We start from the raw sequence: 27530 nt of genomic DNA on the forward strand, positions 1-27530 counted from the left end.
GGTGCACTGAGAGCAGAACACCTCCAGGGCACTGGATCAGCATCTGAGTTGTAACACACTGTCCAGCAGCAGCATGGAAAATGTGCCAAGGAAGCCAAGGGGAATGTGTTGTCATGTAAACTGCTAGAGTTTTATGTTTTGCTTTAAAGAGTAGAAAGTGCTGACAGCCTGACATTCTTAGAGCTGTCTTGGTTCTGGAGGTGAATTAAGGGTGTTCAATCTTTCTCCCCTGGACAGACCACATCAGGGATCATTTAGAATAATTTAGGCTGGAAAAGACCCATGAAATAATCAAGTCCAACCAATAACTGGTCAGTGGAGTAGCTGGAAGTGTTTGGTTTTTCATGGGAGGTACTGCATGCATGGTCCTCTCATGAGGGTCCTAAGCTTTGGTGACACAGGATAAAATGAAACAGCTAAAAAAGAAATGTTTCTTGAAAGTCCAGTGCCAAATAATCAACAGTATAGGGCAGCTACATGATTCAGGCAAAAAATACTAAAGTAAAGGTTGAAGGAAAGTACTGAGAGCTTTAAACTTACTAGTGATTACTCTTGTGAAGGTAAATGGGTTTAGCTGGTACGATGAATCCAGAAACTGTGGTACAGCTCTGTTGGAATCTCCAACCTGAGTGAAGCTTGCTGCTCCTGTTCTTACTTCATAGTTCACAAAAACACTTCCAGGGCTAAACAGATACAAGAATCACATGAGCACCAGAATTAAATATCCTTGTATATTAGTGCTTTTCTATGTTGTGGTGACCCATCTTGCATGGATGGGAAGACCTCACAGGACTCCCCTGTGAAGACTCCTCTTGGGACTCAAAACTTGCTCTGTTATACCAGAAAGTTGTGCTACAGCTCTTCCCTGAAAAGGAACACCTTTATGTGACACCTTCCTTGTCTGATGTTCATTTCTAGTAAACTTTCCTTAGAAACCTAAAATGCAGCTGCATTTAAATATGTGTGGACAGCAGCAATGTCTCTTTTATCCAAGGCTGTATCCAGAGTCAATGTACTATTCACCTTCCTTATGGCCTAGAAAGTGATAGGTTTATTTGCATTCTTTTCCCCCTTGGGTGGAGCTCAATCTTTTCCATAAAAGGCTTTCCTGCAGATGGGGAACAATTGTGTTTCTTGGACTTTTGCACAGTGATGAATTCTACCTACAATCCCATTTCCATGTTCATACTTGGGCTTTGCTTTGCAGTGATTATTCTGCTATTCAGTGTGTGCATGCTGGGAGTGGGTTCTAGGCAGAGTGAATGTAACCTTTGCTGACTTGTATCTCCTTGAGACTGGACAGGGAGATTTGTGTCTCCCAGGGAAAAATGAAATTATTTACTTACCTAAAACCTAATACTGTTGTCGATACAAAGCCTGGTAGACATCTGTAGCTGGCATTAAACTGTAAACAAAGACAGGTGAGATGGTGTAAGTCCTCTGTGTATTACTGAAGTGTGCTTAAAATAGGAAACTCTCAATTCCTGATGTGAGTAAGGACATGTAACATATCTGATACCACAGGCCTGGTGCTCTCCTGGTGTCATGGAACACATTTCTGCTCATGGTTTCATTCCATGTGTACCCACATGGATTTAAGATAGGACCAATAATAGGATTTTTTTTCATGTTTTATATACAAAAGGTTCCTAATACTTCTCAGTGTATTAAAACAAATGGGAATATTTCCATTGCCATCAATGGAGTCAGCTTTGCCCCACTTTGCAGCTCCCATTGCTGCACACTCCCCAGCTCCCCACAGAGACACTGACCACCCAAGCACTTGGGGTAAATACCACATTACTTAGGGGGCTCTCAACCTTCAGAGATTAAAAAAATAAAGTCATTACTGCTTTTTCAAGGTCCGTTTTGTATTTTTGGTATAACAGAGAGGAAGAATCCTTGAGATCATCCTGGAAGTCTGAGCCAAGTCTGACTGACATATTCATTACAATGGGCTCTCCCATACCACATGACTCTGTAAGGAAAGACAGAAAAATAAATGCAAAATAATAAAAAACAGTGCTTATGAGGTGAAAATCTGTCTAAAATCGGATGAGATTAAACTTTCTTGGCTCAATGAAAACTGAAAGTGCCAAAGAGGCGTGGGAGTGATTCCAGGAGTTGGGGCTCCAAATGCTCCAAATATCTGCAAGTGTTTGGGTCAGTGTGGGCCCATATCACAAGGAGAAGAGCTTTAGACCATCACTGCAGACTTTCCTCCACATTCACAGGCTGAGTGGTAGCCAGCTCAGTCCTGATGTGCTTTTTCATCATACCTTTCATCACTATTCTGACCTCTAAGCAGTGTGTGAGCTGCACAGCAATGAAGTTCTGCCTTTTATCTTCTCACCTTCAGTCTGGGGCTCACAGTAGGGTCCATAGAAAGGCATTTTCTGCATGTAGCCACAGGGCAGGGCTGGTTCCAGGCTCAGAGAAGGGCAGGGCATCACATCACTGCACACCGTGCTCGGCCAGGCATATCCGTTTTCACAGAAACAGCAGCTGCTATTCTCACCACTGGGCAGGCAGACTGGAGTCAGACAGACAGAGAAATACCATGAGAATGGTAAATGGGGCATAGCATTGCAAGATAAATATCTACCTTTCTGTGCCTTCACGACAGGGATCTCAAAAAGTTGCCCTTCTTTTGAGTTCACTTGAATGATGCCAAAATGATGATCTGACAGCTTTCAAATTTTACTCTAGTAATTGTAAATTACTAACAAGAAATGGGAACCAGGCTGGCACAGGGAAAAGTCTGATCAATTGCTTTCAAGTAACTGAATGGAGATGTGAAGTCTGATCCTAAAAGTTTACCTGGCATACTGGCCAGGGTCCCATAATATTTTTCAGACTGAATGTTTTTATGTCACTTGAGCTGAAAGCAAGTGTATAAGCTTTTAGAGATTGTAAGAGCAAGATCATTCAGAATCCCAGTGGCTAATGAGCTGTTGTGTTCTGGTTGTTCTGTCCCCTGGCAGATGCTATGTGAGAGGAGGTAGCACAATCACTAAGTGCTTTAAAGCACTAAAAAAAAGAAACCAATCAAAAAAACCAAACCAAAACAAAAACCAACCCAAAACTAAAACCACCAAACCAAAACAAAACAAAAAAAAATCAAACCAAACCAAACAAAAAACAAAAAACCCAAACAAACAAAAAACCAACCAAACAAAACCAACCCCCCTCCTCAAAAAAAAAAAAAGGCAAAACAGAGCACATCACTGTAACATTTTCTGTTCTTAATATGCCATTGGCAAAGTAAGATATTAACAAATTGATTTTCACACATTACATGTGAGCCTGAAGGCCTTTATAAGATGCATTTGCATCTTGCTTTGGAAACTGTTGAACACTTCCTTTTGCTGCTTTATGGCTCAGTGATAAGAAGGTATTAAATCTCCTCTGCTGTTGTAAATGCTTGGTGTGCTTGTATATGCTCTGCTGTATTACTTGGACATGATGTTGCACAACCACAACTCGTGTAATAAAACCTGTCTCACCCTGTAAGAATAGGTGAAGTGAGCTCTATTTCATGCAGCCTTTCTCTGTCAGGGTCAGAGTACAGCCTCTTACAGCCATCTATGTTCCAGATAGAGGAGGAGGGAAGTAAACAGTCTGATAACTGCTGTCACAGCTTCCTGAAACTTGAAAGCAACTCAGACTGCTTGTTAGCCAAGCTGGAGCAAAATCCTTTGGCTCAGGCTTCCTCTGGCTTTGTCCCTTCCTTAGGAAAAGCATTCAGAGCTATTCCAAATGCCAACATTATATAAAGAGGAGTGGTGAGAGACAGATAACAAATATGCTGTTGTGTGCTACAGCTTCAGCCTTGCTGGGTCTTTCAGCAGGAGCAGAGATGGTTCAGTTTTGCTGATTCTGAAACATGATGGGTGGTAAAAGTGGGAGACATCAAATACTGACAAAACCCCACATTATCCAGAACAAACAAATCAATAACCAACCCACCTGTTGTAATGCTGATGTTTGAAACTGTTGTTTGTACATTTGAAATATTAATTGGAAGATCAATGTTTTTCAAATAGTCTTTGATTGGCTCCAGATAAGATGAATCCTGCAGGCTTACTTCAATGTCAAAAGTATGCTCCGGAAAGGGGATGTCAAGAACAAGCACTGAAAGAGAAATAGAATGAGACTGCAAAGCTGTGTTTGAGAGTAAATCACAAATTGATGGCCTCTAGCATTTGGGGTCTTTGTTGCTATTTAATGGTAGCTTAGTGTGGCATTCTGCTTAGGAAATCTTCTTGCTCCCCACTCGGCAGATATTCTGCTTCTGTTCTATCTGCTCCTTGTCTGACAAAAGCCAGATTTCTCTGGTGTCAGAGCATAGGAAGCTGATACAAATGACATAATATATTCATAGAAGAGCTGCCTCATCCCTTCTCTCCTTAGAATCAGTAAGTTGATGGGTTGCCAACCACAGACTGAGCCATATAAGATTATCTTGTCTTTATCTCATCCTGTGAGTTTTCTCACTTTATCCTTCTGATTCTGTTCCCCATCGCACTGAGGGAGAGTGAGTGAGGGGTGCTGTGGTGCTTGGCTGGGGTTAAACCACAACCACACCTTGTCCTTGATGTTCCCAGCTCAGTACATCAGGAGATACTGTCCCTGACAGTGATTTCACCCTGGGTCTACTGGAAACCTGCTCTGTTACCATATATTTGTGTACATACTGTTTCGCTTCTGCCTTTGCATCTCTGGGAAGAAGCTTTCTTGCCCTAGCGTGCTGTCAATCTGTGGGGAAAAAAAAAAAAAAGATGAAGCTCCATGACAATGACAAAGTGAAACTTCAGCTGCTGTTGTTGGCAAAAGAAATTAGGGAAGAAGATACTGACATAGATAATTTTTTCCCACTAATCTTGGCCTCAAGTTTCCAACCTCCCACTCCATCTTCCTCTTTAAACAGAAAATTTCTATCTTCCCAGCAGGGAAGGGTTAAGCACCAGCTAAGGGATGTACTGAGTTTGCAGATGCCTCTTTGCATATCTCTGCAAGCCAACTGTCCCAGTTCAGGAGGATTTTTGTGTCTGAGCCTCAAGACCTCCACGGGGCTGTCACAGAGCACTTAGTCCTGGGCCAGCCTTGTGAACTGCTTGGGAAACCTGGTCACTCAGCATTTGAATCCAGAAACTGGACTTTGATCACCTTTTGCTTTCCTCTGTGGCAGCAGAGCCAGCCTGAGCAGGAGAAGAAAGCGGACTGAAAAGCCTTGGCTCCAGCTCAGTTTCCAGGTCAGCTATTTTGGGGCCATCAGTAAGACACAGCTGACCATGGCAGGAGTTAGCACCATTTCACTCTGGCTGGGTTTACACAGGCTGCAGCCAAGTCAGATTCAGACCATCTTATCTTTTTTTTATCTGTGCCCTAAAAATACATTGGCACCACTGTTAGCAAGAAAGGCTAAAGAACAAGCAAAGACTCAGGCAGGAAATTTGCAGCTTTGCCAGTTTCTTGGTTCCTACTGAAACCTTTATTTACAGAAAGGGTGAATAGCTTGGCAACTCTTGAGTCGTCTCTTTACATAAAGGAACCATCTGGTGTGTGATTAGAGCTGGGTTTTGTATCACAGCTGTGCTGGGGTGAAGCTCCACACACCCAAGGAGTGCTGGCACTTTTTGCATTGCTGGGATTTACCTTGGTTGGCTGCAGGAGTTACAGAAAGTGCCCTGTGACCCACGTCCTCCTCCAGGTTTGGACTCAGTGGTTTCCTCTTTCAGTTATTCTCCCAAACAATTGCTAGGTTGCTAAATACTTCACATATTTCACACCATTAAGTAATGACTCATCTGCAGGCTGTCCCATGATCAGTGGTGCTAAAAAAAGGTGTCGCTTTTTTTTCATGAAAACTCCTAAGTGCTGAGATGAAGACTCAGCTTGAAAAATCAGAACAAATTAGATATTTGGCCACTGTTAGACATCTGCTGAAGCACAAATGGAGCTGCTGCAACCAGACATATCCTGTTTTGCCAAAGGAGGGGGTAGTGGTAGAAAGAGCTTAAGGAGTTCCCACCTTTCTCTTCACATTTCCTTTCCTTTTTTTTCAACTTTCTCAAAGAAGGAGGTTCTCCATTTGCTCACAATGGAGAAGATAAAAGAAGTATTGTCTGGTCTAATACTAATTGTGATGACCAAGAATTGGTAGATTTACCAGATTATATTTACTTCCATTTGGTTAGAACCTTGGTTTCTCTGTTCTTCTTTTGTCTTTTTTGTTAGGGAAAATTTTTCTTTTTTTGTTAGGGAAAACTGTGCAGAAACTGTCTGTTAACAAACACAGGATGAAGCACAAAATGGCTTTCCATACTTCATACTGTTGGTGAAACAGAAAGGATCTGTGAGGATTATTGAAAAAGTGGGAAACAAAGTAAAATCTCAGTTCATGGGCAATATCTAAACACAAATCATCCAGGAGTGGAGTTTTGGTCATGTGCACTTGTCCTGCTGTTGAGACAGTCCTGTCACCTACCTGCAAATATGTCACTTCTAGATATATTTGGTTCCTCTCTCCTAGGATGGGTGAATTCCATCCAGAAGCAGTGCCCACATATATGTTATGTAGACTTAGCTCCAGGGACAGTAACTGAAACTCCTTGCAGACCAACATAGTGAGAAACGAGATGTGTTTCATTCAGTGCCTTCTGGAGAGACTTTAAACTGGGAAACATGAAGAGCCCAGTTCTGGATTTCTCCACCTCTTTTATACACTCTGGGTTCAGATCCCCCCCTCCCCCCAAATATTATTCTGACTTCTTCCAAGGTTTTGTGGGTGTAAAGGAGAACATCAGGCTGATACAAGCAGAGATCCAATGAAAACCAGTGGGGGTGGGGAAGGATACTCACTACGTAGGACAATGGATAGAAGTTTGAGTTCTGTGGTATCTGGCAGCAGGCTGAGACCAGCAGGAAGAGGCAGTGGAGACCTGTAGTTGTTGGGGATGGCATTTTGCCTGGTGACTTTGCTCTCCAGCCTGAAGTCAGCTGTACCTACTCAAAACAGGAGAAAGAAATTGTTTGAAGAAAGCAGAGTCCTGAGCAGATTCCTATCAGGGACAAAGGAGGTGCTGGAAATCTGCCATGACAAAAGTTGACTTTGGATCTTCAAATATCCCTCTTGGTGGTACTTGGGAAATGCACTGCCAGGAGATGAGGGAGCAATAAGGAATGCTGCTGCAAGTCAGGGCCTGTCCTCTTGCAGCAGGGAGAGCTCTGCTACTGGCTGTATCCCACTCTGGAGAGGGTTGTAGCATCACCGTGGGCTCAGGTACAGATGTCTGTGTGTCTGTTACCCCTTGGCTAGCAATGGACACAATGAAGAGTGGCATCTCCTGGAAATAATCTGTGCTGTCTTGAGGTTTTAGCAAACTTCTCCATTAATTGCACTGAAGTTAACTAATAAGTAAACTAGAATCTAAGGACCATGTCACACAAGAATATAATGTGGTGCCTGAAATCACACACACACACATATCCACACCCCAATAACATTTTCTACCTCATTAATTCCTGAGCTAATTTAGTCACACAGCAGACTGGATGATGAAACATAAAGGGACAGGTAAAACATTCATGGACCCTTATAACAAGTGCTAACACATTTATGCAACCAAGAGGAATAGAGAAAGGGAGGTGAAGAATCCATTAAGGATAAATACTTTGCTGTGAATATGCACTTTCTGGTTATTCCAAACAAAGCACTTTCTTAGTTCCAGAATTAACAACTAGTAGAGAGCTAAAGAAAAAGAGAAGAAGACAGAACCCAAGAGGATTGTGAAAATCATTTTAAGCACTGAGGAAAGGCTCTAAGCACAGTACTGGACAGAGCCTGAGTGGATAACGTCAGTTCATTATTAGAATCATGAACTCTGGTAAAATTACAATCTTTTCACATTGAAAAGGCTGTTCATCCAAACTCAAGTTTTGCAATGCAGTGAGTCACTAGGGGAAAACAGAAAAATCAACACCTCCTGAGATCAGGGGCTGCCTATTGCAACCATCATTTATCAGAACTGATGCTCCCAGGCAGGCTGGGGCTTTGCTGGCACTTTCCTGCTCTGATGAGTCCATGACAGAAAACAATAATATGAACATGATCTGTGGTCTCACCTTGTGAATTGGAAGAGGATGGCAAGGAGTTTATAGCCAAGCATGTACTTGATATCACCAATGTGGGGGCCCAGCAGGGACTCGTGACTTTTCTCACCAATTGTGGTTCTTAGAGAGATCCATCTGGAGTGGGACTTCACCTGGGTACTGACCTGGTTAAAAGATAGGAGGCAAAAGTAGGGATAAATTATTTTCTTTTCCAATACAGAGATGTTATCACCAGAGCTCTGCAGGAATGAGGTGTAAGCCTGTACCTTACTCTCTGTCCTCAAGTGATGTGGAAAAGGCAGTGGTCAGTGATGCAACACCATGGAAAATTTTACTTGGTTGAGACTAATAAAAGCAAAGTCTGCCTGTGAAGATCTGCATTGGGGACACAGAAGACTGAGTGACTTGATCATGAAACTCAGAACTCATAAGTGTAAGGTAGAAAGAAATGATCATGGCAGTCTGTATTCTGTGATGGAACTGACAATTACTGAACTGACAATTACCACTCAGAAATGGGATCTGAAGAAAATGTCAACTGAATTCTGAGATGCAACTAAAGAAGGAAAATTAATTTTAAGATATTTTAGGATATTAATGGAGGGAAAAAACCAAAACCAAAACAAAAAACCCAAAACCTCCAAACCAACATAAACAAAACAAAAACAAAACAAGAGTAAATAAAAACAAAATAGAATAAATAAACAAAGAAAAAACACCCTCTTTTATCTAGACATCTGAGCTAACACAGTATAGCTGCTCTTATACTCCTCTACGGGAATAACCAGAAAGGGAATCACAGTTACTCAGAGTATCTTCCTACCCCACTCCAAAATCAATTAAAATAAAAGAGTGTTACAGGCTTTTTTTAATCCAATCAATGAATGGCTAACAGAATCGGGGGGAAAAATGTAGAGAATTTTTTTCAGTTTCTTTGGCATGTCTGTCACTATATCCAGAATTCTACAAAAGAGACTATTTTCCTATTTTGAAGACATCATCCACTTCTAACAAACTCAAGACTTCCATGGATCTGGCTGATCCCAAGATCACAATTGATTAAAGTGGATCATAAGGGAAACATTATAAGCTGTGACATAAGTTCTTGAGATAGTGACATGACTTAATAATTGAAGCACTAACTAAACAAAGGTCTCTGGTAACTTTGTATATTCAGGATATTCTCAGAACATATGGTAAAAAAACTTAATCTGCACAAAGAGTTTGTGTTACACCAGTAACAGGTTAATGAAATAGATAATAGAAAGGCAAAAGGGTCATTAAACAAAATTTATGATGAGAGTAAACAACGTCTGGCACAGTTTTGCATCTATCTTTTGCCCTGCTCCCCAACTTGCCTTCATATTCAAATGTTGTGGGTCAGCCTCTATTTTCAAACACATCTTCTGTGTGACTTTATGCAGCTGACAGCAAACAACCTGTTAACTGTACGTGTCAGACACTACATAGAGGACAACTCATGTAAATGAGACCTGGGCTGCTACTCAGGCTTTGGTAGCTATTTAAAGCTCCAAAACATTCCAAGCCAGTATCTAGAAAACCAGAAAACCAACAAACAAGTTGCAAATGGGGAAAAGTATTAAATGTTCTTCTCAAGCAATGTGGGTGTTCCCTTTGTTTATTTAATTTCTCAATGAATAAAGCATTGGTGTAAAACTTTTAGTGAGCAAATTCTCAAGTATCGGTCTGCCTTCAGTGGGCAAAGCACATGTGCAGACACACTCCTCATTTCTCATACAAACTGTCTCCTGGGAAACAATAAGTATCTTCAACTTATAAAGACCCAGAGAGATAAAGAAGTCCAGATTTGCTACGAAATGCTCATTCTCCACAGCATTCAGGCAGGAAAATATTGTTTAAAGTTAATACTAAAATGCTGAGGATTCCTAGAGGTAAATAGCAAGGTCTCATTTTAACCCAGGACATAAAGGAGATACATGACTTTCTTATTAATTTTTCTCTAAACTTCTCTTTTTCATGAATGCTGTAAAATAATTACACCTTCTCTTGCAAATCCACCCAGCACAACAGTCACCATCACACATTTTAGAAAATAAAGACAACACCCAGACATCTAGTATGATTTACCTTCTCAGGTGGTTCAAAGAGAAGATCTTCTAATTAGATTCATCTTAAACATCACCTGCTTTCCACCATAGCCCAGTCTTCTCTCTCAAAGAAATATTAAACCACAGGAACTTTTATAATTAATTGAACAAGTTATTGCTGCCCAGAAAAGAAGTTGCCTCTAGAGCCTGCACTCAAATTTCAAGTGTGAGACTGAGCAGATATGCCACTGCAGAAAACCCACAAGGCATTTTAAGAAGAGATATTTCCTGATACCATTCATCAGATTGTACTCATTATTTCCCCCTGCACTGATCTGAGTCCCTCAGTGTCTTATCTGCAGATTAGTGGACTAACTTGTTCCCCTGCTGTTACTCACCTTCTTTGTTCTAACAAAAGAGGGTGTTGAGGACTGAAAGCAGCAAAATCATGTTTTGTAGCTATGGCAAAATGTCTGTGGGCTATGACTTAAACTCTAAAGGAGGAAATCCCTAAAATTTTCCTACCTGAGCTGGCAGCCTGCTTGCTGGGCCTGGAAGGCTCTGTGGAGACACATTTATGCCCTTGGAGAAGCTGCACAGAGATGCAGACCTGTGGCTCTGATGGCTATGGGAATTCCCAGAAAGCAGGGGAAATTCTGATGTGTTATGGATGTTCCTACATTAAACAATATCTGAGCCAAGAACACACAAAAAGAGGACATTTGTCCAAGTAACAGTGGAACCCTTGTCCCTACAGTGTTTGATAACAGTTGATTTATCAATGGAATTTGTTTCCACAGCAGTGTGTGAGGCAGTGACTGACTGAGCTCTGTGGAAACCCCTGGGATTAAGTTCATGTTGTGGGGGAATTATTTTTTAAACACTGATTCATTCAGGAGACAGGTCTGTTTCCTTTTCTGCAAACCTGCTCACCTGCTGTTCTCTGCAAGGTGGTGAGTCAGACCTCAGCTGTTTGCAGCAGTTTTAAGGTGATTAAATTGGCATGACTGATGCCCTGGTTACCCTTACAGCATGTCTTTGTCCTCACTGTTGTGGTGCCATTGGTCTGATTTATTGCCCACTCAAGCTGGTTCAGGAATCTCAACAAGTAGAAGTCCAAGGCTACATCTACAGTACTTAATGCCACCACCTCTCTCTCTGTAGATTGGTTTTATTGATGGCCTTGGCCTTCCAGATTCTTACTCAGTTTAACCCCCTGTCCCTGCAGAAAACTAAAACAGCAATAAGGTGTCCAGCTAACTTTTATCTGAGTCTGATCAGCTTAGAGAACATCTCAGTTAGTGCCAGAGCCAGAGCAAGAAGAGGAGCACCTAAGCGGCCCCAAGCAGGGAAGGGAGATGGAACAAGGGTTGGCAGACAGGGCAGGAGGGTAAGGACAAGGAGGACCTTTTCCTTTCTGCCCTGGCAAGCTGCTCAACACGAGTTCATGCTCTATCCCTAGAGAAAAAACTATTCATTTTCTCCCAGAATTGCTCCCTTGGATGACTGCTTGCAGGTTTGAATGATCAGCAGTGCCAGTGCAGAGGCTGAGATGAAGAGGCTGAAGAATTGGCTTAGGCTGAGTCACCTGTGCCTGTGGTGGAGTCACACTTTGCACATTGCCAGGCATTGACTAGAAAACTGGTCTGTGTTAAACCTGCTTTCCCCGAGCTTTTGTGGTTTTTTTTGTTGGGTTTTTTTTTGTTTGTTTTGTTTTTTTTTGTTTGTTTGGGGGTTTTTTTTGTGGTTTCATTTGTGATTTTTTTTGTTGTTTTTTTTTTTTCCCCAAAAATTTTAGGAAAGAGCATCTTGGGGTGTGAGAATGGGAAAGAATGTCAGCAAGGCTTTCTTAAAAGAGGGTTTCTGCTCAAGGCTTATCATCAAGCTGCAGCCTAAAGGTATGAGAAACCTTAGTTTACTTTGCAGGAGAATGTGAAAATTATACAATGTCAGAGGATTAGGTATGTAATCAACTTGGTATGTGAGCACAGGGGATGTCCTGATTGTCCTGATGTTTTTTCCTGTACTCATTCATCACATACTGTCATGTCACCAGAAACTGTGAACTTCCTGGATTCTAAAGTCTCAACCCCACAACATTTTTATTTAAACATTTGAGTCTGCCATTAGGCTTCACAGGCTCAAGAAAGCAAGAGTTGTGCTAGAGGACACTTGCTCTATCCAAACCAGGGCAGAGCTACAGGGATCCTGTAATTCACTGGAAATGTGTTGTTGCAAAAGCATGCAAACACATTTCATCTGTCACGAAAGACAGGCCAGGATAAGGTTCCCACACAGCTGCACCCTGGGAGATACTGTTCAAAGAGAAAGCAAATGTGGAAACAACTTAGAAATGAAGCTGTTGCAGCTCTCTTGACTCACCCTTCCTCATTCCAGTCCTGGACATAGACCCTTCAGTCTCATATCTAGAAATTAATCTCAGCAATTTGTGTAATCAAACCCCACAGTCAACTGCATCCAAATGCAGAAAAAAGATGCCAGAACCTCTCAGAAACTGGATGCAACACTGTAGATTCTTACACCATCTGATATTCTTGAGTCTGAATTTTGTGTGTTCAGACACACAAAACTGTGTTTTTAACATGTGAGGACAGAGTGAATCCCAAGTATATTGGAGCTAATAGGTAGTTTACTTTGATATAACAGTTTTTGGGATGAATCTGACAATGCCTGGGGCTTCATTTATTACCTCTATCTGTTTTAGATAGTTTTGCTCATCTCAGTCTTGCAGATATTATTCTGAAGGGAGTCTTAAGAATTTGCTATCTAAATTCACTCACTGTAACAATGTTGAAAAATGTTGAAAAATCTTTTTTTTTTTTCTTTTTTTTTTTTAGCAAACATTTTTAATTGGAGACCTGGGAGGTAACAAAAGTGCACTGTGTGATGCTGTTGATGTTTTGGCTGGAGCCCTGTGTCCGGATATTGCTGTATTGGAGAGCATCCAAAGGAGAGCTAAGACAAGAGGATTGTATAACCTCAATGACAAGAGCCATAATCTCGTGAACAGGCTGAAGGTTGTTCAGATTAGATAGGACAAGACTCAGGTATTGACACAATAACAGTTTGTTCCTTGAAAAAGGACTGACATAGATGTTCACAGCGGCAGCTGGCTGAAGTCACACAATCTGAAGCAAAAGTAAATATGCTGCTGATTATGGAAAATATGTAATTATAACATTTAGAAGCACAAAATTAGGCTACCCAGGGTGGCTGCAAAGTTTCCTTCAGCAGAGGTTTTTAAGAAGAGACTATACAATTGCTGACACGGAGGAGAGGCTTTGATTCTACTTCCATGTGGGTTTGTGGCAGTGGGTTGATGGGTAGATTGTTTGGGGATCTGTGTTCTCAGAGCTGTGTTTGGACTGACCAGGGCAATGATTGTTCCCCTGTGCTTGACACTGGTGAAACATTAAAAATCCTGTGCTCTGTTTGGGGTCCCTCATGACAGGAAGGCCACTGAGGTCCTGAAGCATGTCCAGAGAAGGACAACAGAGATGGAGAAGGGTCTGGAGCACGAGTATGGTGAGGAGTAGCTGAGGGAGCTGAGGGAGCTCAGCCTGGAGAAAAGGAGGCTGAGGGGGACCTTCTCACCCTCTACAACACCCTGACAGGAAGGTGAAACCTGGTGGATGTCAGGCCCTGCTCCCGAGTAACAAACAACAGGACAAGAGGAAATGGCCTCAAATTGCTCCAGGGGAGGTTTAGATTGGACATTTAGAAAAATTTATTTGAGGAAGGGGTGGTCAAGCAGTGGATCAGGCTGCCCAGGGCAGTATTGGAGTCAGCATCCCTGGAGGTATTTAAAAGATGTGCACATGTGGACTTTAGGGACATGTTTTAGTGGTGGATTAGCAGTGTTGGCTTAATGGTTGGACTCATGACCTTAGAGTTCTTTTCCAAAATGTTATTCTACCTTATCCAGGTTTAGGCATTCCTTTCTTGACCTTTGCAGCACAATATTCTCACAGGTTTAAGCAGAGGAGGTAAACTGTACCTACAGCCTTATCAAGGGTTTCCCCAAAACAATATTTCCAGAGGAGGGCTATGGTTCACACCTTTTTCTATATCAGCTCACACCAGCTCACATTTTCCATCCTTGTTTGTGCAGTATTTATCTTTCCTTTTGACCTATGATTATGACTTTAGATTCCTCTATTCCTCTGTCAGCCTTCCCGTGAATTGTTGATGACCTTTTTACATAGCCAAATAATCTACATGGAAAATGAAAATAATTTAGACCCAGCTATCTGAGGATCAGGCTCAAATCATACCATGACCACACAGGACTTCCTGCAAGGAGAGAACAACTCTCTAGGACTCATATTTGCAGGGCATAGTAGCTGAAATAGCAACCATTTAGGTGGATAACTGGGAGCACAGAGAACACTGCCCAGCTGAATGTCCAAATTATCACATTCTCCATGCATTCCTAATACTCAGAGAGCAGCCAAAAGAAGTTTCTGTGAGCATTTTTAAGTGAGCATTCTGGACAGTGCCAGCCAGTCCTGCAATGTTTTCATAGCCCTTCTGGCACAGTTCACAGTTGGACTTACTGCTTGTCACTGGAGAACAGCAATCTGCCAGATCAGTGAGGGCATTCTTGCATGAATAAGCATCAACTGCCATAGTCACTGGCTAAGCATTATTTCAGGGAAGGGGGAAGGTGAGAACCAGCCTGGCACATTTGGAGAGGCATGAACACTGCCCTGGCTGCTGACCAGCTGTACAGCTGACCCCTTTGGGAAGGTACCACACCACGGCTGGACCTGTGGCCAGCCTCTCCCATGGGGTTGGGTGACAATACATCTGCACTTACAGCCACATCACTGCGTTAGGACAGAAAGAGCATCTTTGGCAGGGTGGTGATGTCCCCAGAATTCTTGGGGATGGTCCTTTGCACAGCCAGGAGCTGGACTCAATGATCCTCGTGGGTCCCTTCCAACTCAGCTTCTACTGTGATTCTGTGATAGTTCATGGCTTCTGTGGCCTTGGCAGTGTAGCATGATAAAGACACCTGGGTTCTACCAGAACCAGAAATAACATGCTGTTGGCATTCTGTATAATCCCTTGCAGCAGGGCTGCCTCTATAGACATTCTCTCAGACCTGGGGGTCCTTATTTGGGTTCCTTTGCTCAGGTAACCTCTGTTCACTCAGAGGGACCTGGCCTATTCCACCTTATGCTTCTGTCTGACTCACCAACTCTGTCTCTTACAGGCAGACATATTTGTAAGCTTTTCTTATCCTGCCCGTCATGTCTTTTTTCTAGAATCTTTCTGACAACATTTCTCATTTGATGATAGACTTAATAAAAAAAAGATTTCCTGGTTCTGGATTCATCTTAAGCACAATATCCAGCTCCTAAGCTCCCCAGTACAAGAGAGACTCACTGAAGTGAGCCCAGCAAGGGGTCATGAAGATGATTAAGAAGTTGGAGCATCTGTCATACCTGGAGAGGCCAAGAGAGCTGCTTAGCCTGGAAAAGGAAAGGCACAGGGGGATCTTGTCAATGTCTAAAAATAACCAGTGAGGGGACCTAAAGATATACCCACCCTGGAGTGGGTTCTCTGGTAAGGGGTTATAAATGCAGAAGTGGAAACAAGCAGTTCTGTTTTAGAAGACACAGAGTTATGCTTCCCCATGCAGCCATCCCACATAAAAGTATCTTTTTCCTGTTGGCTGTAACCTTTCTATATGCTGTGTCTGGGAAATTTGCCCCTCTTCTACCGAAATGGAGATGAATACACCTTTGGCATCACCAGGAAGAAGAAAACAACCAACCTTGCAGGCACAACACATCTTCAACCAGCAGTTCTTTGTGAGGTGGATATTAGTCCACAGCCTCAGTTCTTGGCCCTCTGCTCTGGCTGTGAGACATGTCCTGGGTCACTGAGGCCAAGAGCTCCCTGTGTGGTCAGGCAGACATATTCTGTTTTAAAGCCTCACTGTAAAAGCCCTCAACTCTGTGCTTTTTACTCCTTTATTCACACTGAGAGACCATTCTCCCCCCTTTCTAATGGGCTCTGCTAGCTTAATGTCCTAAACAGATTTGCCCTTGGTTGAATCCTGGGACTGTCTAGCCCAGTTGGTTTTTATCCAGCAAGGGCTATAGCAGAGGCCCTTGGAAAGAGTTTTACAAAAATGAAGTAAGTTTGCAGCAGCTCATCTTCAGAATGTTATTTCCACTTCTGGCTATCAGAGCTACAGGGATTTCTGGAGGCCAAGGCAGGTCATTGGTGTTTAAGAGCCCTAATGGCATTTTAAGATAAATGAAGTAAATTACAGGAAAATCTGTGAGAGTGTGCAGAATACATAATTTGCAGGAGCAAGGAGGCCTAAATTCCTTTGCTTGCTTTGAATCTACCACTCATTAGGGTCAAGTTTGATCCTTAATTGTCAAACTAGATAGCACAAACTTTTCCATGGCCTCTCACACCGTATATCACTTTTACATTCCCCATCAGCTATTGAGGACGAAGAGTCCTGTGCCATTTTAGCACAGCAGTCCTCCTGCCTCTTTGGTACTTGTTCTGTATCTTTCCACTTTGGCTGGATTATTTTTTTGCAACATAGTTAAGCTCAGTTACCCCCATGCCAGCATTTTCCTATGACTTGAACAACTCTGCCTCCCTCTAGGTATTTTGGATGAAGCCTATGGTGCTGTGAGATCTGTGGGGGTGAAGGATGCCTGGAGAGAGGAACCTGGAGCTGCTACAGGTTAGAAGGTGTGAAGGGGGAGATCTGCTGCTGGCACAGGCACAGTTTGGCTCCATGGCTGCCCAGTAGCAGCTGAATCTTGGTTACCATTTGCAAACAGCTAAGGAACATTTTCCCAAAGTCTTGAACTCTGGGGCTAAAGCCTTGTTTTCAGTGCCTGTCCAGTTTGTTATTCCTCAACCACAACAGAAGAGTTTTCCTTTCTCTGCATAAAGCATGACCTTTGAGTAGTGCGTAATAAGTTGGATGATCAGACAATGTTTGTTTCAGACAGAAAACACACAATGCCTTTAAGAAACACACACCCAGGCACAACAATATTTCATGGGAGAGTTGGCTGAAAGGGAAAGGGGGGACAAGGGAAGTTGCACTGACCTTAGATAACACATCTGAATGAGAACAAAAATAAAATAAACAGAAATTAATCAAGGACACAAAACTGAACTGCTTGGTGATAAGGATTCAAACAGGCAATAAACAAGCTGTGGCATGCTTTCTTTGTGATGTTTGTGGAGCTGTGTTATTCCAGCTCTGTGCCTAGCATGGTGCAGGGGGCTGAGTTTGATGGGATGCTCAAGGATCTCTCAGACATGAGCAGAGGTTTTATTTTCTGCGGGAATAGAGGGGTAATTCTTATTTTTGTTGGTTTTGTGCAAATAAATGTCATGGCACTCATAAGTAAAGGGATGAATGTTCCCCATGCCACATAGCATGTTAATATGCCAGACTGAAAACAGTGATAGCTGCAACCAAAGTGAAATGGCATTTAAATCAGCACTTTACAGGAAAAAGAAAGCCTTGCCTAATTCTTGTCTTCTTCCTGATAGTTCTTTCTCACTTCCACTTGTGTTTTTCTCTACTCCACCTAAGTCCTCCTCCTTGAGCTTCATGTTGGAGTTTTGTAGAGAAGGAACAAAGAAAAAAAGAAAAAAAAAAATCTTGCCAATTAATTCCACCCTCCTATTTCAGCCCTTTGTTGCAGCTGGTTACCACGTTTGGAAAGACTGTGGAAAAGCACACACCAGCTCACCATCGGATAACTGGGATGGAAGAAGAGATGTACCCATGAACCTTATCTTCTCCTTGTGCTTTTTGGATCATCTGCAGTGGGGTACAGGCCTAATTCACAGTGAGAAGTAACACAACAAGATATTTGAAGCTCAGGACTGTAGTAGTACTGGGGAAGGAGGAACTTGCCAGGTACTCCCATATCAATGTAGTGAAGAGTGAGGTCTCACAATATCCATTGCAGCACTGGAATTTCCATGGGCTGCAATGAGTTTTGGATTGGGTCCCTGAGTCAGGCCAGACATGGGTTACTTCTATAGACTAAAGTACTAGAAAGTCTGATGACTGCATGCTTCCTGCTCATTTCATTTTATTAACCTCTTGATTTTTTTCCTGTTATTACTGCAGCTGGCTGTGTAGGAAGCTCCTGTAAGTTGTGTAGGTGTCAGCCTTTTGGAGTTTGTACAATCGCGCTCTGGACAGAAGGTGTTTCCTGTCTGAGGGCCTGGCTTGTCACACCTAGCAACAAAAAGATGGAAGTACAAAATAGCACCCACGTTTTGCACATAGAATCATATAGATGGAGGGAAATCCCTCAAACCAGTGAGGGCAGGTCTCTGTTGTCCATATCTCTTAATTGCCTTCTCTTATGATGAAGCCTGAGAGAAAAAAATAATTGTTTCTATTTTGTTCCACTGATTTAATTTCCAGCCTTACTATTTTTGTACTGATCTGTCTTTCAGAGCACGGGAGAACTCAGAAAGGCTAAAAAGTGCTACTATTTAACTTCTTGGAAGGCTACACCTGTCCATAATATTTTCAAATTTTTCTCAGTCTGAAGATGTCTGAAGTCTATTATTCATTAAAGTCTTCTGAACACTAGTAAAACAAACAAGTCCCATCTGTGTTGATGATACTGTGGCTTGATCTCGCGCCTGATGCCAAGGATGAAGATGCTTATCTTCAGACTGAGACCAGGGATGATCCAGACTTGTGAATCCCTGTGGTGCTTATTGGGTTTACATTGCATAAAAACACAACATTGCAAAGACAAGCTAAACCTGATGACAGGTTTGACCATGAGATACAGCACCAAGGAATGGCATTTCTCCAGCCACAGGGTGCCTTTGGAGAGCTTAAACAAGCACCTGCCATGAGATGTAGGGCCTGAGTAGATGAGCTGTTGAGGTCTCTTTCTGCCTTTCTTTAGGAGGCCTTGTCCATAGTTACCATGTTCCCTGTCTCAGCCAGTGCTAATGCCAAGATTCACAGGAATTCTTCAAAGAACAGCATGGGCCAGGGGCTGTTCCCAGTCAGCAGCACAGCCTGGGCTCCTTGTTTAGGGAGAAAAGGAGAGTTCAGGCCCGTAGAGGGGAGCTGTGCCCTGCTGATGGCCTCAGGGTTAACACGCCCCGCCCTGCTGCTGGGACACGGTTTCTCCTAATTCTAGCATGGCTTAAAATAAAATCCACATTCCAAGAACAGGAAGGTTCTCCAGTTCTCTTCCAGCTCCCTCATCCCCCAGCTCAATGGGATGAAATTGGTGCTGAACTTTGGTTGCATCTCCAACAAGAATTTTTCTGAGGTCTTTGTGCTTCTCTCTGCTGACTCTACAGGCAGTCTAGGCCTTGCTTCAGTAGGAACCTCCTCTGCTTCAACACCCTCAAAAGCACCTGTATGTACACTAGGGACAAGGGAAGTTCCATTACCTGCTGTCAGATGGATTAAGCATTTGAAAGTTTGGTACTATGATGCTGGAGCAGTGCTGGAAGAACTATTGCAAGGCTGTTAGAAACAAGGTGTTCAGGAAAAGAGCAGGCAGCTTTTAAAGCAGATTTTCAATAGTAATATAAAAATCTCCCCTAAAAGGACATGCTGAGAGATCTGGGGCTGTTCAGCCTTGAGAAGAGAAGGCTCCAGGGAGGTCTTTGAGCTCCTTCCAATACCTAAAGGGCCTACAAAAGGGCTGCAGTGACAGAACAAGGGGGGGGGGGTGGCTTTAAGCTATGAGAGAACAGGTTTAGATTAATTATTAGGAAGAAATTCTTCCCTGTGAAGGTGGCGCAGCTCTGGCACAGGTTGTCTACAGAAACTGTGGCTGCCCATTCCCTGAAGTGTCCAAGGCCAGGCTGGATGGGGCTTGGAGCAACCTGGTCTAGTGGAAGGTGTTGCTGCCTGTGGAAAGGGCTGGAATGAGATGAGCTTTAACATCCTTTCCAACACAAAGCATTCTGCGATTCTATGATTTTACATGCAGTGTGTCCTAACTGCAAAAAGAGACAGTGTTTATGAACAGCAGTTGAACCTTTTAAGCCATAGACTTGAAACAGGATGGATAACAGGAGGAAGGAAGGAAGGAAGTGCCATCAGTCCTGTTTAATTGCCAGAGACACTTGAGGCATGCATAGGCTCATCTGGGACCTCAGGCCTAGGATCAGCCAACCCAAATTTTAGGGACCATGTGCAGGAATTTAAAGAATTTCTCTCTCAAAAAGGCACAGTGAAACAATTTCAGGAACAAGGGGCATTCTGTGAGTAGCCTGTCATAAGGCACGTAGGGACATCTTAGGAATGAAGATGGCTTTCACACACTCAGTTTAATGGTCATGGCGGGCCAAGCCTGTGCTCACAGGATTGAGCCAAAGCAGGAACTCTAGTAGAGCTTTTCCTCTGAGCATGAACAATTGGGGGAAGTTCTGTCGTTTTGAGGAATTTCCGAAGACAGTAAATTACATACTTGATCACAGCTCTATTATGTTTTGAGGGAAGGCATTTGGAAATTAATATTTCATATTAAGATTTAAATAGGGCATGCATACAGCTTTGCTGCTCACAAGCACCCTCAAACCTGGCTGCCATAGCATTCTCCATGCTGGTGAGGTGAGTTTAGGCAGACCCTGGGTTGGCAGCAGCCAACCTTGTAAGCAGACTCTGGCTATCGGTGTGCCTCAGTTCTCTGCTGCCAAACAAGGATGATATTTGCTGTCTCTGCTTCACAGGGTGCTTAGAGAGACCCTGGGACAGGAAAAACCCATCAGTGACTGCACTAATGATCTGATAAAGCAAAACTTGTGGAAGTACCTAGAAGGCAAATGAGATGTGGCTCCCTTTTCATCCAGAATGAAGGAATTCAATGCCGGGAGAAGGATATTAGATGACCTTTGAGGTCTTCCTGAAACAAGTATTACTTTGTGTAAATCAGCCAATGGAGATGACACAAGGGAGTTCAAAGGTTCTTTTCCTGGGCTGGGAAAAAACTTCTGTGTATTCAAAAGTGGCTCATTGGGAGATGTCTGAAGGGTGGGCTAGATATCCTGTTGTTGTGGGCTAACCCTGGTCTGAAGCTAAACACCCACACAGGCACTCGTTTACTCCCATCTGTCAGAGGAATGGAGGAGAGAATAGGATGAGAAAAAGTACAAAAACTAGTGGATTGAGATAAATAAAAGTTAATAAAGAAAGAAAGAGGAAAGAAAAAAAAAAGTGATGTGAAGGCAATCACACACACAGAATCACACACACAGAAATTCTAGGTTGGAAGAGACCTTTAAGATCATCGAGTCCAACCCATGTTCTAATACCTCAACTAGATCATGGCACCAAGTGCCACATCCAGTCTTTTTTTAAACTCTTCGAGGGATGGTGACTCCACGACCTCCCTGGGTAGATGATTCCAGTATTTGACTACTCTTTCTGTAAAATACTTCCTCCTTATTTCTAGCTTGCATCTCCCTTGGCGCAGCTTGAGACTGTGTCCTCTTGTTCTGTCGGTTGTTGCCCGGAGAAAGAGACCGACCCCCAGCTCACCACAGCTACCCTTCAGGAAGTTGAAGAGGGTGATAAGGTCACCCCTGAGTCTCCTTTTCTCCAGGCTGAACAACCCCAGCTCCCTCAGTCGCTCTTCATATGGCTTGTGTTCCAAGCCCCTCACCAGCCTCGTTGCTCTCCTTTGGACACGCTCAAGCATCTCAACGTCCCTCCTAAAGTGAGGGGCCCAATCCTTCACTACCTCCCACAAGCAGATGTATATCCAGAAAATGTCCAAGCAATGGCAGGTTTGGAAGACAACCCTGACTTCCACCACTACTTTTTTGTTGCTGAACATGATGTTATGTGATTTGAAACATCCTTTTTGTGAATTCAAGTCAGCTTTCCCTGTTTTAATCCCTCCCAACCCTCATCCCACTCACTACAGAGTCAGTGGGAAGAAAGGGAAAGCCTTGACACTCCGCAAGCACTGCTCAGCCATAGCCAAAACATTGGTATGGTGTCAACACTGTTTCAGCCACAAATCCAAACAAAGCACCTTATGAGGAAAGTTAATTCAATCCCATCACACCCATCTTGTTTGGATTGCTCAGATGGGAATTATGATGGAGAGGGGAGGGTTTTGGGGCAGAATTCATTGCAGGCTTCCACAGGAATAAACTGAAGTTTGTAGAAAAGATATAAACTGTGTGTAGACATGGTGGATTAAGGCTACAACATCCATGTCATGTCATGGGATGGCTGTGAAAGGGAAACTTCTTCCAGCCACCATCAACAGCAGATAAGCACTTGGAATAGGCTGCAAATGTAGTCAAAAACTCCTTAACAAAGTCCACTGGTGCAGCATTATAACATGCAAATATAGCAGTGTAATTACTAGACAACCTGCTACAGGGAATTATCTGCTCTGCAGGAGCTAGTATTTTCTAAAAAAAAACCCAGCTGAACAAACAAGGAATCAAACATTCGTCCATCAGAGAGAAACAAGCCATTGCAAATCTTTTGCTATCTCTTTCTCATTTTACCTGTTCCTGCACACCCACTTTGTGCATTCCATCTCGTCCACATTCTTAATACAACCAGTTCAGGGCCACTATCACGGCCCCACAGTTCCTGCCCTCACCCAGTGCTGGCTCAGTCCCCTCAGGATGCTGCCCAGCATAGATAAGGGGTAGAGCTGCTGCTGCTCCTTACCAGCAGGGCAGGTGCAGGATCAGATTAACCCATGGGCGGTAACTGCCCCCAGGCAGGCTGAGCCACAGGATCAGGATCATTTGAGAAATAAACTCTGTATAAACATGCAATTGGAGTGGATCTGCTCATGAATGTCAATTGAACCCCTTTTGAAGATCATGGTCCTGAGAAACTCTTTCATGGAAAACTGGAAATGGTTTTCTGCAAGGAGTTTGGTTTTACTGTAGATTCATCCCACTTGATCTTGAAAAGCCATGATTCTTGCTCAAGGCTGAGATTAATTCTAGCAGCAAACTATTTCAGTTTCAAGTGCAATAAAACCCCAGAATAATGCTGTCTTTGTGGATGATGAAATTCACTTCCATGCTTATCTGCTGTCTTCTGGGAAACTCTGAATCACAGCCCCGAGCAGTAGCAGCAGCAGGTAGGTTTCTTGGTCAAGATGAATGGGTTAAAAAAAGGAACTCTAGTAAAGGCTGCACTGGTCTTTTGTGTTATAACAATGAGAGGAAGCTCTGCCTAGTTTGAGGAATTTCCCACGTCTCCAATTCAGATGTTGGAGAACTTCTTTATTAAGCCTGCCTAAGAGGTGTTAAAAAAATAAAAATAACCAAGAAGATCAGGACAAAGATATCTTCCCAGTGCCTACGCATGTTCTCTGTGTTTGTTTTTTAAACCTGGATCACCGGAGGCAAACTCAGATGAATTTAGGGAAGTTAAATAGTGACAGATGCCAAATAGTCACAGCAGGTTCCTGCTGAGCTGGCTGACCCATCACTGAGTTCAGTTAAGTGTCACTGCTACCCAGGTGCTAAAGATTTGCCTCTACATTTATTTAAATATCACTTTATTCTGCAATGTTGCCAGACATCACTAGACAGGTTAAGTGACAGAAATAGATGAGGAAGTTTTTGGTTGAGAGGAAAATCTATGGGTTGCAAAATACCATTTTCATCATGCAACAGCAAGTGATAGAAGCAGAAGAAATGGAGCCTCAGGCTTTCAATTTCACAACATCCTTTGCTTTGTTATTTCCTTTCTTGTCACAAGCCCATTGCCTTGTAAAACTGCCACTGAAAGTGTGAGTTACAGCATTTAAACAAAAACACCTCTCTCCCCCAAATCCAAAAGCTCCTCATGCACATAGGTGAGCATTGCTTTCCTACGATGGGGAGAGAGAAACAAGGTTGTACAGGATCACATCACAGCACTGCTTTTTTCCTGAATCATGACCATTTAAGCAAAGTGGATACTTCTGCACCAGAGATGTTTGGAAATGGAGCAGAACTTTTGGGGATATAGACATCAATGGAGGCAAAAGCATCAGAAAGCTTCTCTGTATCCCCCCCTGACACTGAACACTGGAAGCAGCAGCACTCCAGCACAACACCATAAAATTTGCTTTCATTTAAGCAGCTGAAAACACAGATAGAAAAGAATGGAAACAAGATAAATGTGATGCTCAAAGACAGTATGCAGCAGTTCCTCAGACTGTGGCCCTGGGTGCTCCAAATTCCTCTCCCCTGTCAGCAAGTTTCACCTAATATGAAACTGAAGGGAGTTTGCTCTTAGAAGAAACAAACCCATTCTATACAGCTAACAAAATACAGTGCTTGCATCTGCACTGCAAATTCCAGCCACTGCAAGTACAAAACAAAGTGGAAAAAAAGAAAAAAATTCTAAATGCTATTGCAGTTGACTTTTTTTCTCTGAAACTCTGCAGCACAACTTAGGAGGTAATAAATGCAATGAGGATTAGCACAGCACTTCCGTGCATGTCCCTCTTTACCCCTGCAGCCCCAGCTTAAACTAAAGCAATCATAACCTCTATTAGCATTCACTAGCCAAGTGAAGGCAGTAGCACTTTGTCAGGAGCTTGGATGGCTTAATTCATACCCTGAACAGACAAAACCATCCTACAGAAAACTGCCAAGTAATCACCACAAAATGAAACCTGTGACGATTGCAGTCCCCCTGGCAAAAACCTGCAGCAGGTTTACTGATGATGCAAAGCTTGCACTACACTGTCAGAATCTGTCAGAATCAAATTCCTTCAAGCCACCCTTGCCCTCCCCAAAGCATAAAAGCAATGCCACATTTCACACACAGCATCCATACCTGCAGCGCAACATGTGCTGGTCCCCTCCGAGTCTTTTCCAAACTTGTCCTCTTGTGCTGAGATGGAAACTTCCCATCCACGTGTCACCTCCTGCCTCAGCCTTTTCCCTTTGTTTTCCCAGGATCTGGAGACACACCTGCTTTTCCCTGTGTGCTGTTGCTTCTTGGGCTTGGGGTTTGTTTTTTTTTGTCTTGCTTTTCTTTTCGGAACAAATTAAACAGCCCGTGAGCAATTCTCAGTGAGCAGAGAAAAAACCTTTTGGCTTGTGGTGATTCAATCAAGCAAACCCCGTGACCTCCCTTTCCTGCGATCAGTGGGAACTGATCCCTTCTCCACCAGTGTAGGGTGGAGTTACAACTAAAAAGCACAAGCTTGAAAGCTGGAAGGGCAGGACAGGTCTTCCTCCTCCGTTTGTTGTGTCAGAGAACATGGTGATTCCTGCTGCTTTGAAACACAGAGGTGACCTCTGGCCAGGAAGGAACCTGGAAATATTTTCTAAGCAATTTCCTGCTGTTGGGGGGAAAGTGGATGTAAGGAACACTTGGGTGGGGGTGCTAACAGAGCTTCTGGGGAGTGTGATTTCAAGGTGAGCAGAACACTTTTTTGGTCATCAGGGGTGTGAAAGTAAAAGAAATTACTTTTTTTTTTTAAACCCAGGGTAAGCTGTTCTGAGAGCCTCAGTTTTCACTATACTGAATAATCTGGAGCCTACAGGTGCTCCTCAGACTTTCAGCTATGGTGCCTTTCATTCCCCAAGGTGCTGAGGTACTCTGCAAAGTAATAATGGAGAGCCATTCCACATGGAGCTTGTGTTCAGCAACACCCAGCAATGCAGCTGGGCCACAAGGGCTCCTTGTCAAGGTGCAGAAGAAATCTGGACAGGCTCAGGCATCAAGAAGAACAACTTTTCCTGGAATGGCCCATAAACTGCTCTGTGCAGGTCCTTTTGCCTCCAGCTGGGGCTCTCAGAGTGGATTTTTCAAGAATTAGCCAAATGACTGCACCCCTGGAAGGTGGGGAAGGTGCCCCACAGCTCGTCCTGGTTATTCTGATAAATAAAGGACACTGTAATGGCTTCCTTAGAATCACAGAATCATAAAAGGGTTTTGGTTGGACAAGACCTCTAAGACCATGGAGACCAACCATTAATGCTGCATTGCCAAGCCCAGTGCTAAACCATGTCCCTAAGCACCACATCCACGTCTTTAGTTCCTCCACCACTTCCCTGGACACTGTATTCCTTGCTGTTGTCTCTCCTGGCTTTGCACCATCTCTGCTGTTCTTGCAAGGGAACTGCAGTCCCATGGGCCAACATCAACCCATCAGATGGCCCATGGCATCTCTCATCTCTGATGAGAAGTATCAGATTCTACCTCTTGACTGTACAAGTAGCTGAGAACAGCTTGCCCCTCTGTGTTTCAGGGTCTGACTGGGGTATGCATGGGTCATATTTCTGAGGATGTCTTAAGATGGAGAATTGCATCTGGGACTCCAGATTCTGCATATAATAGCACCCTTCTTTCTGCACACAGCAAGAATTTATTTTAGCAACCTGATATCTCCACTCAGGATCACTTTTAAGTTACTCTACCTGATCCAGTTCATACTGCAAAAGCAAGAACAAACATTTGGACATTTCACTGTTGAATACACCTCACCCACATGCTCACTGACACACTTTTTCTATCAACAGAAAAGGAGAAAAAGAGATAGGGGGGAGCCTGGGCAACACACCCCATCTTTATGTGCTTTTGATTAATGGTGTGATCCATATTTCCTTCTATTTAACAGCAACGTCAGTATCTGGAGCATTGCACTACCTATATCTAATAGAAATCATTATTGCCATGGGTCACTAGAAAGAAGATAAAGCTGGTATTTTCCTTCATCACAAGCTTGTCCTGTCATCAAGGAATGTCATGGCTAGCAATGCTCTAATGTGCACGTGGACAATAAAGGGATATTTCAATTGTCCTCGTGATCCTGGCAGATGGCAAAGAATTAAACTTTGCTCATATTGGGGAGACCAAAGTTTAATTCTTTATTCCTGGCTCATTTTGCTGTAGTGTGCCAAGAAGGAAGGAAGTAATGAAATGTCTCATTATACATCTGACTTGAGGAATATATTTAGAATTGACTCTAGTGCTGAAGGCTGTATGGTCTCCAAAAGGAGCAACATGCCCTGCACTGTGTCCCTGCAGCCAGTGGTCAACTGAAACTATTTATGTTCATGAACAAGGTCTCTGAAGATGACTTTTTTCCTGAAGCACCAGGAATTCATTGCAGTGACAGAACAACAAATTTTGGTACTCAGAGTACTTTGGTTGTACACTACCATCGCTTAGCTTTATGGGTTTCTTTTAGATTGAAGTTATTTGGGTTTATAATGAGGATTTTTTAGGCTAGTTACCACACTTGTATGAATTTCATTATAGCAGGATGATCACTACAATACTGTGTAATGTAACCATCTAGTTGTGAATGGCAAAAAAGATAAATGGATATTTAATCTTCTAGG

The 27530-nt window shown here is 43.0% G+C and overlaps 1 protein-coding gene across 1 annotated transcript in view; it reads right to left on the reverse strand.

Moving 5' to 3' along the window:
• ADGRF5 (adhesion G protein-coupled receptor F5) overlaps window positions 1-25090 on the reverse strand; it is a 41359-nt gene extending 16269 nt beyond the window's left edge. The window contains exons 1-9 of the mRNA XM_066547143.1: window positions 25012-25090; window positions 8128-8279; window positions 6865-7008; window positions 4698-4758; window positions 3970-4134; window positions 2354-2533; window positions 1851-1978; window positions 1347-1405; window positions 541-683 (exon numbers count right to left, since the gene is read on the reverse strand). Of these exons, the coding sequence (XP_066403240.1) occupies window positions 541-683; window positions 1347-1405; window positions 1851-1978; window positions 2354-2533; window positions 3970-4134; window positions 4698-4758; window positions 6865-6966 (838 nt within the window). The 5' untranslated portion in view covers window positions 6967-7008; window positions 8128-8279; window positions 25012-25090. The remainder of the gene's footprint in view (window positions 1-540; window positions 684-1346; window positions 1406-1850; window positions 1979-2353; window positions 2534-3969; window positions 4135-4697; window positions 4759-6864; window positions 7009-8127; window positions 8280-25011) is intronic.
• Between the last annotated feature and the right edge of the window lie 2440 nt (window positions 25091-27530).

Source organism: Molothrus aeneus, chromosome 3, assembly GCF_037042795.1.
Source record: "Molothrus aeneus isolate 106 chromosome 3, BPBGC_Maene_1.0, whole genome shotgun sequence".
NCBI classification, from domain to species: Eukaryota; Metazoa; Chordata; class Aves; order Passeriformes; family Icteridae; genus Molothrus; species Molothrus aeneus.